This window comes from Eschrichtius robustus, chromosome 3, assembly GCF_028021215.1.
Source record: "Eschrichtius robustus isolate mEscRob2 chromosome 3, mEscRob2.pri, whole genome shotgun sequence".
Classification (NCBI taxonomy): domain Eukaryota; kingdom Metazoa; phylum Chordata; class Mammalia; order Artiodactyla; family Eschrichtiidae; genus Eschrichtius; species Eschrichtius robustus.
The window spans coordinates 159,160,784-159,180,650 of record NC_090826.1 but is presented as its reverse complement, the minus strand read 5'-3'; the positions used below and the strand labels follow the sequence as shown (position 1 = coordinate 159,180,650).

Here is a 19,867-nt window from a genome sequence, read left to right as displayed (position 1 = left end):
TGAAGACTATGAATGCCCCTCCTCCAATCTGTGCAGGGTAGAAAATTTTCTGTGAAAGAAAATCATACTCTTCCCCACAGCTGGTACAGCTCTAGGGGACGTCCCACTTGATAAAATTTTGCACTGTGAGTCACTCTCTGAAAAGATCAATGAGGAATGGCATTTACTCTCCCTTCATCACTCTTTAAACTAGAAAAAGGAAGGAAACGGGTTCTAGGCAGACAAAATCAATAACAACCAAAAAAGCCCCTACATCTTCAAGCATTCTTAGAATTTAAGAACTCTAGTAAAGGGAATTCCACACTTCCCATAATTTTATTCATCCAATAGTCACATAAACCTACTAGAGAATGGTACAGATATTTTGTCTGGAAATCACTTTTGAGTCATAAAGGACAAGAACTGACCACAGCAGTTTTCCTGTTAGGTGTTAGCAAGAAGACGTCTGAAGTAACAGACTGGGGCACACTTCATATTCCAGTTTCTAACTTCAACCATGTACGTTTTCCTTACTCACTGCTTCTTCCTACTCTTTTCTCTCATCAAAATTCTCCAGTCTCTTGCTCACTCTGCCTAGCCCCTCTAGTTTTCACCTCTTTTAAATCACTTAGCCACATGCATTATTTTAAATCATGCCCCATTATCCTCAACTTTCACGTTCCGACTTTTTTAATGCACATTCATTTTGAAAAAAATCAAATCCCTGGTTCAATCCAACTCTTTGTTTTCTGCATGCCTGTAGCCAAACTACAATAAGTTGGAGAAAAACCACATTGGATTCCCAGCACCCATATTCAGCGAGCAGTGAGATGTCCTCTTAGCAGTGACTAGCAATCTTTGGATCCCTAGATGGCCCACTCTCTATGCAATTGCTATTACAAATCCTCAATTCTCATTTTACTCTCTTGCCCTACTATCCTCCCCCCCTTATTCTTATCAAACAGTCAGGCTTCTTGTTTGTTTGGCAAAATAAAGCAATTACCAAGAAATTCCTTAACTCTCTGCCTCCCTTTATACAAACTTCTAGGTTCCCACTCATTTTTTTTTTAATATCTTTATTCTAGTATAATTGCTTTACAATGTTGTGTTAGTTTCCGCTGTACAACAAACAAGGTGAATCAGCTATACATATACATATATCCCCATATGCCCTCCCTCTTGCGCCTCCCTCCCCCCCTCCCTATCCTACACCTCTAGGTGATCACAAAGCACTGAGCTGATCTCCTTGTGCTATGCAGCTGCTTCCCACTAGCCATCCATTGTACATTTGGTAGTGTATATATGTCAATGCTACTCTCTCACTTCGTCCCAGCTTCCCCTTCCCCGCCGTGTCCTCAAGTCCATTCTCTAAGTCTGCATCTTTATTCCTGCTCTGCCACTAGGTTCATCAGTACCGTTTTTGTAGATTCCATGTATGTGCATTAGCATACAGTGTTTGTTTTTCTCTTTCTGACTGACTTCACTCTGTATGACAGACTCTAGGTCCATCCACCTCATTACAAATAACTCAATTTTGTTCCTTTTTATGGCTGAGTAATATTCCATTGTATATATGTGCCACATCTTCTTTATCCAATCATCTGTCAATGGACATTTAGGTTGCTTCCACGTCCTGGCTATTGTAGATAGTGTTGCAATGAACATTGTGGTACATGTATTTTTTGAATTATGGTTTTCTCAGGGTATATGCCCAGTAGTGGGATTGCTGAGTCATATGGTAGTTCTATTTTTAGTTTTTTAAGGAACCGCCATACTGTCCTCCATAGTGGCTGCACCAATTTACATTCCCACCAACAGTACAGGAGGGTTCCCTTTTCTCCACACCCTCTCCAGCATTTATTGTTTGTAGATTTTTTGATGATGGCTATTCTGACCGGTGTGAGGTGATACTTCATTGTGGTTTTGATTTGCATTTCTCTGATGATTCGTGATGTTGAGCATCTTTTCATGTGTTTGTTGGCAATCTGTATATCTTCTTTGGAGAAATGTCTATTTAGGTTTTCCACCCATTTTTGGATTGGGTTGTTTGTTTTTTTGATATTGAGCTGAATGAGGTGCTTGTGGACTTTGGAGATTAATCCCTTGTCGGTTGCTTCATTTGCAAATATTTTGTCCCATTCTGAGGGTTGTCTTTTCATCATTTATAGTTTCCTTTGCTGTGCAAAAGCTTTTAAGTTTCATTAGGTCCCATTTGTTTATTTTTGATTTTATTTCCATTACTCTAGGAGGTGGATCAAAAAAGATCTTGCTATGATTTATGTCATAGAGTATTGTGCCTATGTTTTCCTCTAAGAGTTTTATAGTGTCTGGTCTTACATTTAGGTCTTTAATCCATTCTGAGTTTATTTTGTATGGTATTAAGAAGTGTTCTAATTTCATTCTTTTACATGTAGCTGTCCAGTTTTCCCAGCACCATTTATTGAAGAGGCTGTCTTTTCTCCATTGTATATTCTTGCCTCCTTTGTCAAAGATAAGGTGACCATACATGCATGGATTTATCTCTGGGCTTTCTATCCTGTTCCGTTGATCTATATTTCTGTTTTTGTGCCAGTACCATATTGTCTTGATTACTGTAGCTTTGTCATATAGTCTGAAGTCAGGGACTCTGGTTCCTCCAGCTCCATTTTTTTTCCCCTCAAGATTGCTTTGGCTATTTGGAGTCTTTTGTGTCTCCATGAAAACTTTAAGATTTTTTGTTCTAGTTCTGTAAAAAATGCCGTTGGTAATTTAATAGGGATTGCATTGAATCTGTAGATTGCTTTAGGTAGTTTAGTTATTTTCACAATATTGATTCTTCCAATCCAAGAACATGGTATATCTCTCCATCTGTTTGTGTCATCTTTGGTTTCTTTCATCAGTGTCTTATAGTTTTCTGCGTACATGTCTTTTGCCTCCTTAGGTAGGTTTATTCCTAGGTATTTTATTCTTTTTGTTGCAGTGGTAAATGGGAGTGTTCCCTTAGTTTGTCTTTCTGGTCTTTCATTATTACTGTATAGGAATGAAAGAGATTTGTGTGCATTAATTTTGTATCCTGCAACTTTACCAAATTCATTGATTAGCTCTAGCAGTTTTCTGGTGGCATCTCTTGGATTATCTATGTATAGTATCATGTCATCTGCAAACAGTGACAGTTTTACCTCTTTTCCAATTTGTATTCCTTTTATTTCTTTTTCTTCTCTGATTGCTGTGTCTAAAATTTCCAAAACTGTGTTGAATAACAGTGGTGAGAGTGGGCACCCTTGTCTTGTTCCTGATCTTAGAGGAAATGCTTTCAGCTTTTCACCACTGAGAATGATGTTGGCTGTGGGTTTGTCATATATGGCTTTTATTATGTTGAGGTAGGTTCCCTCTATGCTCACTTTCTAGAGAGTTTTTATCATAAATGGGTGTTGAATTTTGTCAAAAGATTTTTCTGCATCTATTGAGATGATCATAAGTTTTTTATCCTTCAGTTTGTTAATATAGTGTATCACATTGATTGATTTGCATATATTGAAGAATACTTGCATCCTGGGATAAACCGCATTTGATCATGGTGTATTATCCCTTTAATGTGCTGTTGGATTCTGTTTGCTAGTATTTTATTGAGGATTTTGGCAACTATGTTCATCAATGTTATTAGCCTGTAATTTTCTTTTTTTGTGACATCTTTGTCTGGTTTTGGTATCAGGGTGATGGTGGCCTCATAGAATGAGTTTGGGAGTGTTCCTCTTTCTGCTATATTTTGGAAGAGTTTGAGAAGGATAGGTGTTAGCTGTTCTCTAAACGTTTGATAGAATTCACCTGTGAAGCCATCTCGTCCTGGGTTTTTGTTTGATGGAAGATTTTTAATCACAGTTTCAATTTCAGTGCTTGTGATTGGTTTATACATATTTTCTATTTCTTCCTGGTTCAGTCTTGGGAGGTTGTACAGTTCTAAGAATTTATCCATTTCTTCCAGGTTGTCCATTTTATTGGCATATAGTTGCTTGTAGTAGTCTCTCATGATCCTTTGTATTTCTGTTGTGTCAGTTGTTACTTCTCCTTTTTCACTTCTAATTCTGTTGATTTGAGTCTTCTCCCTTCTTTTCCTGTTGAGTCTGGCTAATGGTTTATCAATTTTGTTTATCTTCTCAAAGAACCAGCTTTACTATTGTTTCCTTCATTTCTTTTTCATTTATTTCTGATCTGATCTTTATGATTTCTTTCCTTTTGCTAACTTTGGGGGGTTTTTTGTTTTGTTTTGCTTTGTTCTTCTTTCTCTGATTCTTTTAGGTGTAAGGTAAGGTTTTTTATTTGAGATTTTTCTTGTTTCTTGAGGTAGCATTGTCGTGCTATAAACTTCCCTCTTAGAACTGCTTTTGCTGCATCCCATAGGTTTTGGGTCATCGTGTTTTCATTGTCATTTGTTTCTAGGTATCTTTTGATTTCCTCTTTGATTTCTTCAGTCATCTCTTGGTTGTTCAGTAGCATATTGTTTAGCCTCCATGTGTTTGTATATTTTTTTTTCCTGTAATTGATATCTAGTCTCATAGCATTGTGGTTGGAAAAGATGCTTCATATGATTTCAATTTTCTTAAATTTACTGAGGCTTCATTTGTGACCCAAGATATGATCTCTCGTGGAGAATGTTCCATGTGCACTTGAGAAGAGAGTGTCTTCTGTTATTTTTGGATGGAATGTCCTATAGATATCAATTAAGTCCATCTGGTCCACTGTGTCATTTAAAGCTTGTGTTTCCTTATTTATTTTCTGTTTGGATGATATGTCCGTTGCTGTAAGTGGGATGTTAAAGCTGCCTACTATAATTGTGTTACTGTTGATTTCCCCTTTTATGGCTGTAGCATTTGCCTTATGTATTGAGGTGCTCCTTTGTTGGATGCATAGATATTTACAATTGTTATATCTTCTTCATGGATTGATCCCTTGATAATTATATAGTGTCTTTCCTTGTCTCTTGTAATAATCTTTATTTTAAAGTCTATTTTGTCTGATACAAGTATTGATACTTCAGCTTTCTTTTGATTTGCATTTGCATTGAATATCTTTTTTCATCCCTCACTTTCAGACTGTATGTGTCCCTAGGTCTGAAGTGGGTTTCTTATAGACAGCCTATATACAAGTCTTGTTTTTGTATCCATTCAGCCAGTCTGTGTCTTTTGGTTGGGGCATTTAATCCATTTACATTTAAGGTAATTATTGATATGTATGTTCCTATTACCATTTTCTTAATTGTTTGGGGTTTGTTTTTGCAAGTCTTTTCTTTCTCTTGTGTTTCTTGCCTAGAGAAGTTCCTTTAGCATTTGTTGTAAAGCTGGTTTGGTGGTGCTGAATTCTCTGAACTTCTGCTTGTCCTTAAAGCTTTTGATTTCTCTGTAGAATCTGAGATTCTTTTTTTTTTTTTTTTTTTTTGGAATTTTGAATTTTATTTTATTTATTTATTATACATCAGGTTCTTTTTTGTTATCTATTTTTTTTTAAACATCTTTATTGAAGTATAATTGCCTTACAATGGTGTGTTAGCTTCTGCTTTATAACAAAGTGAATCAGTTATACATATACAATATGTTCCCATATCTCTCCCTCTTGCATTTCCCTCCCTCCCACCCTCCCCATCCCACCCCTCTAGGTGGTCGCAAGGCACCAAGCTGATCTCCCTGTGCTATGCGGCTGCTTCCCACTAGCTATCTATTTTATATTTGGTAGTGTATATATGTCCATGACACTCTCTCACCCTGTCACATCTCACCCCACCCCTTCCCCATATCCTCAAGTCCATTCTCTAGTAGGTCTGTGTCTTTATTCCCGTCTTGCCACTAGGTTCTTCATGGACTTTTTTTTTTTTTCCCTTAGATTCCTTATATATGTGTTAGCATACTGTACTTGTTTTTCTCTTTCTGACTTACTTCACTCTGTATGACAGACTCTAACTCCATCCACCTCATTACAAATACCTCCATTTCATTTCTTTTTATGGCTGAGTAATATTCCATTGTATATATGTGCCACATCTTCTTTATCCATTCATCTGTCGATGGACATTTAGGTTGCTTCCATGTCCTGGCTATTGTAAATAGAGCTGCAGTGAACATTTTGGTACATGACTCTTTTTGAATTATGGTTTTCTCAGGGTATATGCCCAGTAGTGGGATTGCTGGGTCATATGGTAGTTCTATTTGTAGTTTTTTAACCTCCATACTGTTCTCCATAGTGGCTGTATCAATTTACCTTCCCACCAACAGTGCAAGAGTGTTCCCTTTTCTCCACACCCTCTCCAGCATTTATTGTTTCTAGATTTTTTGATGATGGCCATTCTGACTGGTGTGAGATGATATCTCATTGTAGTTTTGATTTGCATTTCTCTAATGATTAATGATGTTGAGCATTCTTTCATGTGTCTGTTGGCAATCTGTATATCTTCTTTGGAGAAATGTCTATTTAGGTTTTCCACCCATTTTTGGATTGGGTTGTTCGTTTTTCTGTTATTGAGCTGCATGAGCTGCTTGTAAATCTTGGAGATTAATCCTTTGTCAGTTGCTTCATTTGCAAATATTTTCTCCCATTCTGATGGTTGTCTTTTGGTCTTGTTTATGGTTTCCTTTGCTGTGCAAAAGCTTTTAAGTTTCATTAGGTCCCATTAGGCAGCCTCTCTGCTAATGGATGGGGCTGTGTTCCTGTCTTGCTAGTTGTTTGGCATAGGGTGTTCAGCACTGTAGCTTGCTGGTCATTGAGTGAAGCTGGGTCTTGATGTTGAGATGGAGATCTCTGAGAGATTTTTGCCGTTTGGTATTACGTGGAGCTGGGAGGTCTCTTGTGGACCAGTGTCCTGAAGTTGGCTCTCCCACCTCAGAGGCATGGCCCTGATGCCTGGCTGGAGCACCAAGAGCCTTTCATCCACAGGGCTCAGAGTAAAAGGGAGAAAAAATAGAAAGAAAGAAAGAAAGAGGTTATAATATAGTGAAGTAAAATAAAGCTATTATAAAGCAAAGCTATACAGACAAAATCTCACCCAGAAGCATATACATATACACTCACAAAAAAAGGAAAAGGGGAAAAATTAATATATCCTGCTCCCAAAGTCCACCTCCTGAATTTGGGATGATTCGTTATCTATTCAGGTATTCAACAGATGCAGGCACATCAAGTTGTTTGTGGAGTTTTAACCCGCTGCTTCTGAGGCTGCTGGGAGAGATTTCCCTTTCTCTTCTTTGTTCGCACAGCTCCTGGGGTTCAGCTTTGGATTTGGACCGGCCTCTGTGTGTAGGTCGCCTGAGGGCGTCTGTTCCCTGCCTAGACAGAACGGGGTTAAAGGAGCAGCTGCTTCGGGGGCTCTGGCTCACTCAGGCGGGGGGAGGGAGCGGTACGGATGCGGGGTGAGCCTGCGGCGGCAGAGGCCGGCGTGACATTGCACCAGCCTGAGGCGCGCAGTGCATTCTCCCGGGGAAGTTGTCCCCGGATCACGGGACCCTGGCAGTGGCGGGCTGCACCGGCTCCCAGGAGGGGCGGTGTGGAGAGTGACCTGTGCTCACACACAGGCTTTTTGGTGGCGGCAGCAGCAGCCTTAGCATCTCACGCCCGTCTCTGGGGCCCGCGCTGATCGCCGCGGCTCGTGCCCGTCTCTGGAGTTCGTTTAGGCGGCACTCTGAATCCCCTCTCCTTGCGCGCCGTGAAACAAAGAGGCAAGAAAAAGTCTCTTGCCTCTTCGGTAGCTGCAGACCTTTTCCCGGTCTCCCTCCCAGCCAGCTGTGGTGCGCTAACCCCTTCAGGCTGTGTTCATGCCGCCAACCCCAGTCCTCTCCCTGCGATCCGACCAAAGCCGAGCCTCAGCTCCCAGCCCCGCCCGCCCCGGCGGGTGAGCAGACAAGCCTCTCCGGCTGCTGAGTGCTGCTCGGCCCCAAGCCTCTGTGCGGGAATCTCTCCGATTTTTCCTCTGCGCCCCTGTTGCTGTGGGATCCGCGCTGATAGCCGCAGCTTGCGACTGTCTCTGGAGCTCATTTAGGCGGCGCTCTGAATCCCCTCTCCTCGCGCACCAGGAAACAAAGAGGGAAGAAAAGTCTCTTGCCTCTTCGGCAGCTGCAGACTTTTTCCCGGACTCCCTCCCGGCTAGCTGTGGTGCACTAACCCCTTCAGGCTGTGTTCACGCCGTCAACCCCAGTCCTCTCCCTGCGATCCGACCAAAGCCCGAGCCTCAGCTCCCAGCCCCGCCCGCCATGGCAGGTGATCAGACAAGCCTGTTGGGCTGGTGAGTGCTGCTCGGCGCCAAGCCTCTGTGCGGGAGTCTCTCCGCTTTGCCCTCCGCACCCCTGTGGCTGTGCTCTCCTCCGTGGCTCTGAAGCTTCCCCCCTCTGCCACCCGCAGTCTTTGCCCGTGAAGGGGCTTCCTAGTGTGTGGAAATCTTTCCTCCTTCACGGCTCCCTCCCACTGTTGCAGGTCCCGTCCCTATCCTTTTGTCTCTGTTATTTCTTTTTTCTTTTGCCCTACCCAAATACGTGGGGAGTTTCTTGCCTTTTGGGAGGTCTGACGTTTTCTGCCAGCGTTCAGTGGGTGTTCTGTGGGAGCAGTTCCACGTGTAGATGTATTTCTACTGTATCTGTGGGAAGGAAGGTGATCTCCGCGTCTTACTCTTCCACCATCTTCTCTCACAGGTCTGTTATCTATTTTATACATATTAGTGTATATATGCCAATCCCAATCTCCCAGTTCATCCTACCATCACACCCACCCCCACCACTTTCCCCCCTTTGTGTCCATACATTTGTTCTCTACATCTGTGTCTATTTCTGCCCTGCAGACCAGTTCATCTGTAACATTTTCCTAGGTTACACATATATGCATTAATATACAATATTTGTTTTTCTCTTTCTGACTTACATCACTCTGTATTATAGTCTCTAGATCCATCCACGTCTCTACAAATGACCCAATTTCATTCCTTTTTATGGCTGAGTAATCTGAATGAGATTCTTGCTGGGTAAAGTAATCTTGGTTGTAGGTTTTTCCCTTTCATCACTTTAAATATATCTTGCCACTCCCTTCTGGCCTGTTCAATTTCTTCTGAAAGATCAGCTATTAACCTTATGGGGATACATTTGTATGTTATTTGTTGCTTTTCCCTTGTTACTTTTAGTATTTTTTCTTTGTGTTTAATTTTTGTTAGTTTGATTAATGTGTATCTCAGCATGTTTCTCCTTGGATTTATCCTGTATGGGACTCTCTGTGCTTCTTGGACTTGACTGACTATTTCCTTTCCCATGTTGGGGAAGTTTTCAACTCTAATCTCTTCAAATATTTTCTCAGACCCTTTCTTTTTTTCTTCTTCTTCTGGGACACCTATAATTCAAATGTTGGCACACTTAATGTTGTCCCAGAGGTCTCTGAGACTGTCCTCCATTCTTTTCATTGTTTTTTCTTTATTCTGCTCTGTGGCAGTTATTTCCACCATTTTATCTTCCATCTCACTTATCTGTTCTTCTGCCTCAGTTATTCTGCTATTGATTCGTTCTAGAGTATTTTAAATTATAGTTATTGTGTTGTTCATTCCTGTTTGTTTGCTCTTTAGTTCTTCTAGTTCCTTTTTTTAAATTAATTAATTAATTAATTAATTTATTTATTTATTTATTTATGGCTGTATTGGGTCTTCGTTTCTGTGCGAGGGCTTTCTCTAGCTGCGGCAAGCAGGGGTCACTCTTCATCATGGTGCGTGGGCCTCTCACTATCGTGGCCTCTCTTGTTGCGGAGCACAGGCTCCAGACACACAGGCTCAGTAATTGTGGCTCACGGGCCCAGCTGCTCTGCGGCATGTGGGATCTACCCAGACTAGGGCTCGAACCTGTGTCCTCTGCATTGGCAGGCAGATTCTCAAACACTGCCCCACAAGGAAGCCCTCTAGTTCCTTTTTAAACGTTTCTTGTATTTTCTCTATTCTATTACTGAGATTTTGGATCATCTTTACTATCATCACTCTGAATTCTTTTTCAGGTAGTTTGCCTATTTCCTCTTCATTTATTTGGTCTTATGGGTTTTTATCGTGCTCCTTTACCTGTAAGATATTTCTCTGTCTTCTCATTTTGTTTAATTTATAGTATTTGCTGTCTCCTTTCCCTAGGCTGCAGGGTCGTAAGTAGTTCCTCTTACTTCAGTTCTCTGCCCTCGGTAGTGGGGTTGGTCCATTGTCTTGTGTAGGCTTCCTGATGGGAAGGATTGGTGCCTACGTTCTGATGGGTGGAGTTGAGTCTTTTCCCCTGATGAACAGGGCCATGTCAGGTGGTGTGTTTTGGTGTGTCTATGAGCTTAGTATGACTTTAGGTAGTCTGTGTGATGATAGGTGGGCTTGTGTTCCTGTCTTGTTTGTTGTTTGGTGTGAGACGTCCAGTGCTGGGAGTTGCTGGCAGTTGGTTGGAGCTGGGTTTTGGATTCAGATAGAGGCCTCCGTGAGAGCTCTCAGTAATTAATCTTCTCTGGGACTGGGAATTCTCTAGTGGTTCAGCATCCTGGACTCCGTGCTCCCACCCTAGAGCCTCAGGCCCGACTTCTGGTCAAGGGACCAAGACCCCGCACGTCACTCATCCCGACGATAAAGGTAATTCAAAAAACAAAAGCGTAACAAAACCCCAGACAAATGGTGAAAAGTAAAATAAAACAAACAGAAACAAGGAAACATGCACACACACAAAAGAAACAAAATCAGAACCAAATAAATCAAAAAGCAAGAGAACAAGCAGACAAACAAAAGAACCCAAGCACAAAATGAAGCAATTAAGAGGAAAGCTGACAAAATCACAAAACCAAAAAACAAAAACAAAGCAGAGTGCCAACTGAAGAATGAAGCAAAGAAACAAAACAAACCAACAAAAATGATTTAAAAAAAAAAGAAAAGAAAAAGAGAAAGGGGAAAGAAGACAGAACAACAGAAAGGCAACGTAGAAACAGAAATATAAAAAATAAAATAAAGTAAAATGCAAAATTAAAGAAAAGAAAAAGACAAACAAAACCCCCGAGAAATGGTAAAAACAAAATCAAACAAAGAAAAACAGAGACAAGGAAACGCACACACGTAAAAGAAACAAACACAGAGCCAAATAAAACAATAAGCAAGAGAACAAGCAGACAAATAGAAGAGCTCAAAAACGAAATCAAACAGAATTAAAGCTAACAGAAACACATAACCTAAAAACAAAACCAAAGCAGTGTGCCAACTGAAGAATGAAGCAAGGAAACAGAACAAACCAATAAAAATGATTTTAAAAAAATAATAATAAAATGAAATAAAAAGGGAAAAATCACAGGACAACAGAAAAGCAAAGTAGAAATGGAAATATTTAAAAATATATATATACATATATATTGAAGAAAAAGAAGAAGAAAAAATAAGGGAAAAGAACACAGAACCACAAAAAACAAAGTAAAAATAGAAATGTATAAAAAAAATTTTAAAAATATGTTATAAAACACGGAGATCCCAAGAGACTAAATTAAAAAAAGAAAAAAAACTAAAACACCACCACCAAATAAACAAAGAAAAACCAAAAAAAAAAACTAGAACCAACAACAGAATGAATTGAAACATAATAAAATTAATAGTAATAATTATGTTTCCCTGGGGTCTCCGCTGTAAGTGTCCTTGCACATGCCGTGAGCCACAACCCACCTCCACCTCCCAAAGAGGCTCTCCTTTGCCTCTGGACTGGACTCTGGACCTGCTGTGGGCCCTGTGGGGACCACTCAGACTCTGATCTGGCCCAATTCTTGTGCGTGCTTACCCCAAAAGTCCACAGCTGCGAGAGCTAGACCGTTTTCATTTGTAGGAACACTCATTGTCTACTCAGATATTCCATAGATGCAGGGTCTACTTAGCTGATCACGGGGATTTAATCTGCAGCTTGTACAGCTGATGGAAAGATTTTTGATCTTCTTCCTTAGTCACCCCATCCAGCTTTGGTTTTATCCCCACCTCTGTGTGTGGTCCACCCACAGGAGTCTGGTCCTGAGGCTGCCTTGGAGCTCTTGGGTCTGCCCCTGTGAGGACCAGGCGCAGAGGTGGTATGACTGCTTGGATCACAGGAGCCCCAGTGGTGCCAAATGCCCCCACTCATTCTTATATCCCTCTCTTCAGTTGCAAGGGAATGGGAGAGGTCTCTCAGGACCAAACTGATCCTAGATTCTTGTTTTCTTCCCCATCCCATTCTCTGCCTCAGGGACCTCTCTCAAGTAATAATTTTCTCTTTGACTCATATATTCAATCTCTCCTTCAGTACTGGCTCTTTATCTGTAGCATATAACCATGCCAATTTAATTCAAAAGCAAAATATACTCTCAACTCCCTCTAGTTATCACTTTATTTCTCTCCACATCACTGCTAACTCAAAGAACCATTGGTGGCTTTTGGTGCTACATCATCACTCAATAAGCATTCATTTGACCAATATTTATTGAGCATCTAAAATGTACCAATTATTGGGGCTTCCCTGGTGGCGCAGTGGTTGAGAGTCTGCCTGCCAATGCAGGGGACACAGGTTCGGGCCCTGGTCTGGGAGGATCCCACATGCCACAGAGTAACTGGGCCCGTGAGCCACAATTACTGAGCCTGTGAGTCTGGAGCCTGTGCTCCACAACAAGAGAGGCCGTGATAGTGAGAGGCCCACACACCGCGATGAAGAGTGGCCCCCACTTGCCACGGCTAGAGAAGGCCCTCGCACAGAAACGAAGACCCAACACAGCCATAAATAAATAAATAAATAAATAAATAAATAAAAATGTACCAACTATTTACTGTTATGGGCTGAATATTTGTTGTCCCCCCAACATTCAATGTGATGGTGTAGGAGGTGGGGCCTTTGGTAGGTAATTAGGGATATATAAGAATGGGATCACGAGGGTGGGGCCCTCACGATGAGATTAGTGCCCTTATAAGAAGAGAAAGAGAGAGCAGAGCTCTCACTCTCTTTCTCTACTGATAGGAGAACATAGAGAGAATTTGGCTATCTACAAGCCAAGAAAAGAGGCCTCACAATGAAACCTACCTTACTGGCACCTTAATCTTAGACGTCTCAGTCTCCAAGTCTGTGAGAAATAAGTTTCTATTGTTTAAGCCACTCAGTATTTTGTTATGGAAGCCCAAGCAGAGGCAATTACTAATCTCTGAGGATACACAGTGGATAAGATATAGCCACTGCCTCAGAGAGTCTGTAGTTTAGTAAATTCACATATTTATTCCTCAACCCATTGCAGATTGGTGATTCCTTCTTCTACCACACTCTCACAGAAACAGCCTCATTAAGGTCATTGATGATCTCCCAAATGTTAGAACCAATGGACACATTTCAGTTTCTTTTTTTTTCCTGGCATCTGTGGCATTGAGACTTGTGGCATTGTTGACAGCTTCTACTTAAGTGTGAGTTTCTGCTCTCAGTGTTTCTAGGACCCCATTCTCTTTTATCTTTGTTGCTGACTCTCTGGGCCCCATCATCTCATGTCTCCTTCAAAGGCTTCTTTTCCTTGGGCCTCCCCAGCATTCTATGCTTAGCTCTCATCTCATACTGTTACTGACCAGGGTTCTTGGCCTTCCTTAATCAATAGAAATTGATAAGAGGCCAGACAAGAAATTCAGGCAAGGTTTTATTGGGGTCCCTCCTGCAGCAGGGAGGAGCAAAAACAAGTAATAAGTTCCCTTGCTCGCTCCCTGAGGAGAGGCCAGCTGGTTCTTTATATGGGCTGAGGTAGGAGTGGGCCCAGGGATGGGCCAAAAGGGTGGCTTAGGTGGTTTGCCCACCCCTTTGGTGGCGTGTGCAGGGCGCATGCTTTTGCTCTTGACACCCTGCTTTTGCTCCTGGCTCTTCAGAAGTGGCAGTTGGGTTTTTGGTCTTTTTGTTTCTCATTGTCCATAATTTGCCCCAACTGCACATGCACACAGTTAATTTTAGTCCCTTATAGTTTCTTTGTATTTTGTTGCTTGAGGAGACATGTGTTCAGGTGCAAGCACTGCAGCAAAGGGTCCCAGGTCCTGGGTCCCAGCCTGTCTCAATACTACACAATAGACATGGGCAATCTCATATATTGGCAGTATTTTCCTTCTAACAATAGCATGGTGACTTTGAAATCTCTACTTCTGATCCAGGTTGTTCTTCTGATCTCTATCAGATCCTCATAGTCAATTGCCTATTGAATACCTCCATGTGGATAGTCCACAGACTTGTCAAATTCAACATGTGTGAAGATGAATTGGTCATCTTTCCCTCCAGGTCTCTACTCCTCCATTCCCTTTCTTAGTGAATGGTCATCACTCCTATCTACCTAAGCCAGAAACTAAGCGTTAATCTTTGACTATTCTTCATCCATGTCTCCCTCACACTCAAACAATTATCAATTTTTATCTATCGAACCTCAAATATTTTTCCATATATCTATTTTGTCCTCTCAATTTTTTTGCCTGTCAGACTCAATTCAAAAGGATCTTAGTTTTCCTTTCTTTATTCTCGTCTTACTCTAATCCGTTCTCTTTATACTGCCATCAGATTAATTGTTCTCAAATGAAAATTTTCTTATGTCACTAACCAGCCTAAAATTCGTTAAGGGTTCCATTGTCTTCACGATTAAAAATAAGGCCCCTGAGCTGACTATCAGGTCCTGTGTGGCCATATCTCATCTGCCTGTCCAGTCTCATTTTTTTACATTCCCTCCCTCTTGCCACCTCAAGCTTCAGTCAACTACAGTATTTCTTGTCCCCAGAAATTGACATATTCTTTTACCTGTTTGCCTTAACCCTGGAACGTTCTGTCTCTCCTCCTTGTCTAAACTCCTCCTCACCTCAGAAGGCTGAGATCAGGATCTGTTTGGTCTTATCTGCCTCTGAATTTGTTACTCCTCCTGCATATACACATAGCCCTCTCCGGTCACCTCCCTCATGGCATGTTATCACCTATGGAAGCAGTATATTTATGTGCCTGTCACCCTCACCAAATAGTGAATTCCTCAAGGGAAGAGACCCAGTCTTATTTATTTTTTCACCTATAGCTGGAACAGTACCTACATGAAATAGGGACCAGTGACTATTTTTGGAAAAAATTTACAGAGGGCATAGGAAGGGGAAGTGGTGAAAGTACAAAGAGATTTGACTACTGACTGTGCTATAAACTCAACACAAAGCTTGGTGCAAGGAATTGCTTCTATTTCCTTATCCAGAGAGGTTATTTGTAATAGCAATAGAGACACAGCTACTCACTTGAGATTAAGGACTCGCAGTAAAGTCTTTGAAAAACCTACAGGTGTCTGAATCACCAAGCACTAGGCGTTGCCATTTATATAGGCAAAGAACACCATTAGAGGTAATTCTGGGGAATTTGTCTTAAGTTGTTCCTCCTTTAAGACAAATTTGTGCATGTATCAATACTTTTGCTTCAACCATAGCAATTTTGAAAAATATCCTCAAATGATTGGATAAAGGGGGCAAAACATAAAGTAGAGCTCTTTATTTGGAAAATGTTGAATGAGCAGAGTAAAAGAATAGAGAATGATGAAACAAAGAAGCCAAAAAGAGATAAATGAAAAATAATCATGGAAACGTCACATATACAAACCCAAATAATCTGAAACATTAGTCAGATCTTTTCCTTATACCAGAGGAACTGGGGAAGCATAAACCAATATTTTCTTCAATTAATTTCTGCAGTATGCATGTAATTCCAGAATGATAAATGAGTTCTCTGCTTTGATAAGTGGTGAGAAAGGATGGGGACTGACATTGTCCAGAAAGTGGTACAGATGAAATTGTTGGGCCCTAGATAGTGGGGACTTGGGACACAGATCATTGACATGTGGTGTTTTACTAGTTAATTGAAACTCCAAGGAGTCAAAAATCATGATTCCCAATATCCTATATTATCATAAAAGTACATATGCATATGAATAAGTATGTTTGTTTCAAGTATAATTCAAATATAAATAAATAATCTCAAAAACAATCCCACAAAGTCATATGTGTGGAACTGGGACTCAACTTCTGTTTAATAAGTTACACATTTTAACCTCCTTTAATCTTTACTCTTAGAGAAGGTCATTGACTTGCTCAACATCACATAAGGAGCAAAAGTGGTGAATCTGGGATATGAACCCAGATCTTTTAATTCCAAATCTAAAGTGTTTACTAGAACTCCACAACCTTCTTAAAATCTCTAGGGAAAAATCCTCCCCCCACCAAAATCCTGTTCTGAAAATAGAATAATATCCTATCACTTTAAATAAAATAATTTCTTTTAAAATAGAATAGCACACACACATAATAATAGTACCAGAAATTTAACACTCACTACCATACACACATTTCCTCTACTCTAGAAAAAAAAATCAACCATTTAAATTATCTATGTTTTCTTCTATTCTGTCAATATGAATATATAATAAGAATACAGTTTCTTAAAGTTTAGATGACATCAGTGATTTAGATATATCAATTCAAATATATTTTTAAATACTATTAGCACATGTTTTAGCAGATTTCTTTGGAAAATTTTTCCTTAACTTTTATGATAATGCTAGAAATAAAAAGAACACTTACAGTTTGTTGAAATGTAATAAATTTCCCCATTTAAGATTATATATTAAGTATCAGTGGTATGCCAGATACCTTTTCTTATATCAATAAAGCATTTGTATTTTTGTAGCAAAATTAGCTTCTTAAGATGTCAGAAATAACCATTTTATTTACGAGTATACTTTTGATGTACAGGAATATTCTCTCCCTCTTCTTAATCACACGTTTATCACAATAATAGGAGGAACTTCTGTTACCAAGTCCAAGATTGTTCTGCCAGCCACATGACAGGCCAATAAATTGGGAGACAAGGCTTTGGGACAAGGAATTAATGGCTTTATTTGGAAAGCCAGGAGACTATAAAGATTGCAGACTAACGTCCTAGAGAACCATCTTGTTGCTGGGGTCTGGATACTAGTTTATTTTATAGAACAAAGAGAGGGGAGGTGAGGAGGTAAAGTAAAAAGGCCATAAGTTGTTGCAAATATTTCCTGGTTTCAGCCAGACTCTGGGAAGGGATGTGTTAATTTCTTCTTTCCTGCAGCCATTTGACAGGTGGGCCGCATCAGGATGTTTTCTGTGAGCTGAACAAAGGTATTTTGGTTTAACATTCAGGCATGGGGGTAGGGTTCTGGAGATGGGCCATTATGTATACTTTCAGCTATTGGCAGCATCCCTTTAGTGATTAATTTGTAACAAAAGCAGTAGAATACAAAGGTTAAAGTAAAAGAAACAGATCTAATATGGAGTCAGATTTGTTATTCCCCATTATACTTCTAAAGAGCTTTTTATCTGAGAAAGTCAAAGAACTTTCAGGCTATAGGCCATTATGCCTAAATACTTTTAGTGGGGACAAACTAGGAGTAAAACTAGGAGTAAAAAGTTCTCTAAAACGCTGATTTTAGAGAAAGTGGGCTATCTGGGTTTTACTGAGCTCTATCCTCTGCAGCTGAGCCACTGATGAAACCAACCCAAGCAAATTCCTCAGCAAAACCCCACTTTATAGTCATTAGCTGTGAAGTGGAAGTCACAGTAGTTTCCAGGAGGAATTTATTTAGGAATTAAGTTTTCATCAAGACCAGCTGTAGGCTTTAACATGTAGAACTACTGACATCCCATTTGCTGCCTGGTTTGAGAATTTGAGGATTATGCTCTAGATAAAAGAGATTCCAGGATTATGGAGAATTTTTTCCCAATTTATCATGACTCTTTTTTTATGTTTATTTGTTTATTTATTTGGCTGTGTTGGGTCTTAGTTGCAGCACACGGGATCTTCATTGCCAGCATGCAGAATCTTTCATTGTGGCATGCAGGGTCTCTCTAGTTGTGGTGCTTGGGCTCTAGAGCACACAGACTCAGTAGTTGCAGTGTGAGGGCTTAGTTGCCCTGTGGCATGTGGGATCTTAGTTCCCCAATCAGGGATCGAACCCACGTCCCCTGCATTGGAAGGTGGATTCTTAACCACTGGACCACCAGGGAAGTCCCTATCATGGCTCTTTCAGGCTGTCTTTTAGCAACTTGAAGATCTAGGCAAAAGAGTTCATTTTCTTCTTCTTTAAGCAAATTAGAAAACATTAAAAACTGTTGAAGGATCTAAGAGGCTATTTAGTTCAATATATTATGTTAAGGTGAGGAGACTGAGGCCCAGAGAGTTTAAGGGCTGGGCCCAGCTGCAGGTCCTGGATCAGATGCCAGCCTCCCAAGGTCCTATTCAGTTCTCTTTCCATTAAGGTGGGACCAAGAATGGTGTCTGAATATCTATTATGAAAACAATGAACAAAAATGATTTTTTCATTTTCACCCCTTTATTTTCCTTCTCCTTTCTGCAGCTCCGTTTTGTTGAAGATCTTCAGACAATTCAAATGTTCAAGATTTTAAGATATGAAAAGAAACTGGCCAAAATGTGCTTTTTTATGGTATTCGCCTTTCTGATCTTTTGGATGCCTTATGTTGTGATTTGTTTCTTGGTGTTTAATGGTTATGGACACCTGTTCACTCCTACAATAATATCTACTGTTTGATATCTCTTTGCTAAATCAGGCACTGTGTATAATCCAGTTATTTATATCTTCATGATCAGAAAGGTAAGCTTTGTAATTAACTGCTCGTTTTCACCATGTTGGTGGGATTGTTGGAAAATATAATACTTTTATAGAGATTATTCATAGCAGCTTCAATGATAAAAACCTAAATCAAGCATTTTACAGGAAAGTAGAGGGTTCAAGAAGAAAGGTAGAATATTCCCAGAGAAAATAATAACAATTCTAAGACCTACCAATGGAAGTTTGCACTTGTTAGGTAAAATTCTATTAAAATCAGTATTTAGTACATCAGAAAACATTTTATGTTTAGTAATAATAACTACAATCAAAGTTAATAATTTATTTAAAATTCTTACTGCACTATGCAGATTGTATCAGTTATCTTTACAAAACTCCATGAAAAAGGCACTAATAGTATCTTATTTATGGATTATGAGATAGGTTCAGAGAAGTTAAAGAACTTGTTTGCTTCAGGACGTGTTGGTGCCTGGATTTGAACATGGTTTGCTGTTGTATATTCTCACCAACTGATTTGTAATCTTGATCCAAAAAAAAAAAAATCTTAACCTAATTAAAGGAACATTAGTGAGTACACCAAGCTGTAAACTCTACCAGGAAGGGTCTTGTCTGTCTCTGCTGCCCACAATAACCCCAGATTGTAGCATAAATTACCTCACCTCGTAGGAGCTCATTGAATATTTATGGAATGAATTAATGTTCAAAATCACTTAAGGAAACACATCTAGCTGCCTGCATGGAAGATTCATGCAACTTGAATCTATGGATATTATAAGGTATTGAAAGAGACCTATGTGGTAAAGTTAATAAGAATTATAATAAATAAAAGACATTAAACTCCAGGCTTAAGTAGATCTGAGCATTACCACCTAACTCCATGTCAGCTAACAAATAGAAAAGAACAACCCAAATTAAATTTACCTAAGTTTCTTGAATGTCAATCCAAACTTTTACTTAATATTAACTTTATTTCCTCCCTGCCCAGTTTCGAAGAGCCCTTTTGCAGCTCCTATGTTTCCGACTGCTGAGATGCCAGTGACCAGCTAAAGACCTACCAGCAGTTGGGAGTGAAATGCAAATCCAACCCATTGTGATGTCACAGAAAGATAGGGACAGACCAAAGAAAAAAGTGATTTTTAACTCTTCTTCCATCATTTTTATCATCACTAATGATGAATCACTATCAGTTGACGGTGACAGAACCAGTGGGTCATAGGTCGATGTAATCCAAGTTAATCCTTTATAGGAAAGAATAATGGGAATGAAAGATAGGGCTTTAAATCAGATACCACTTTTAGACTAC

The 19,867-nt window shown here is 39.9% G+C and overlaps 1 protein-coding gene across 1 annotated transcript in view; it reads left to right on the top strand.

Moving 5' to 3' along the window:
- OPN3 (opsin 3) overlaps positions 1-19,810 on the top strand; it is a 63,735-nt gene extending 43,925 nt beyond the window's left edge. The window contains 2 exon segments of the mRNA XM_068537649.1: positions 18,334-18,588; positions 19,550-19,810. Coding sequence (XP_068393750.1) covers positions 18,334-18,588; positions 19,550-19,810 — 516 coding nt within the window.
- The last annotated feature ends 57 nt before the right edge of the window (positions 19,811-19,867 follow it).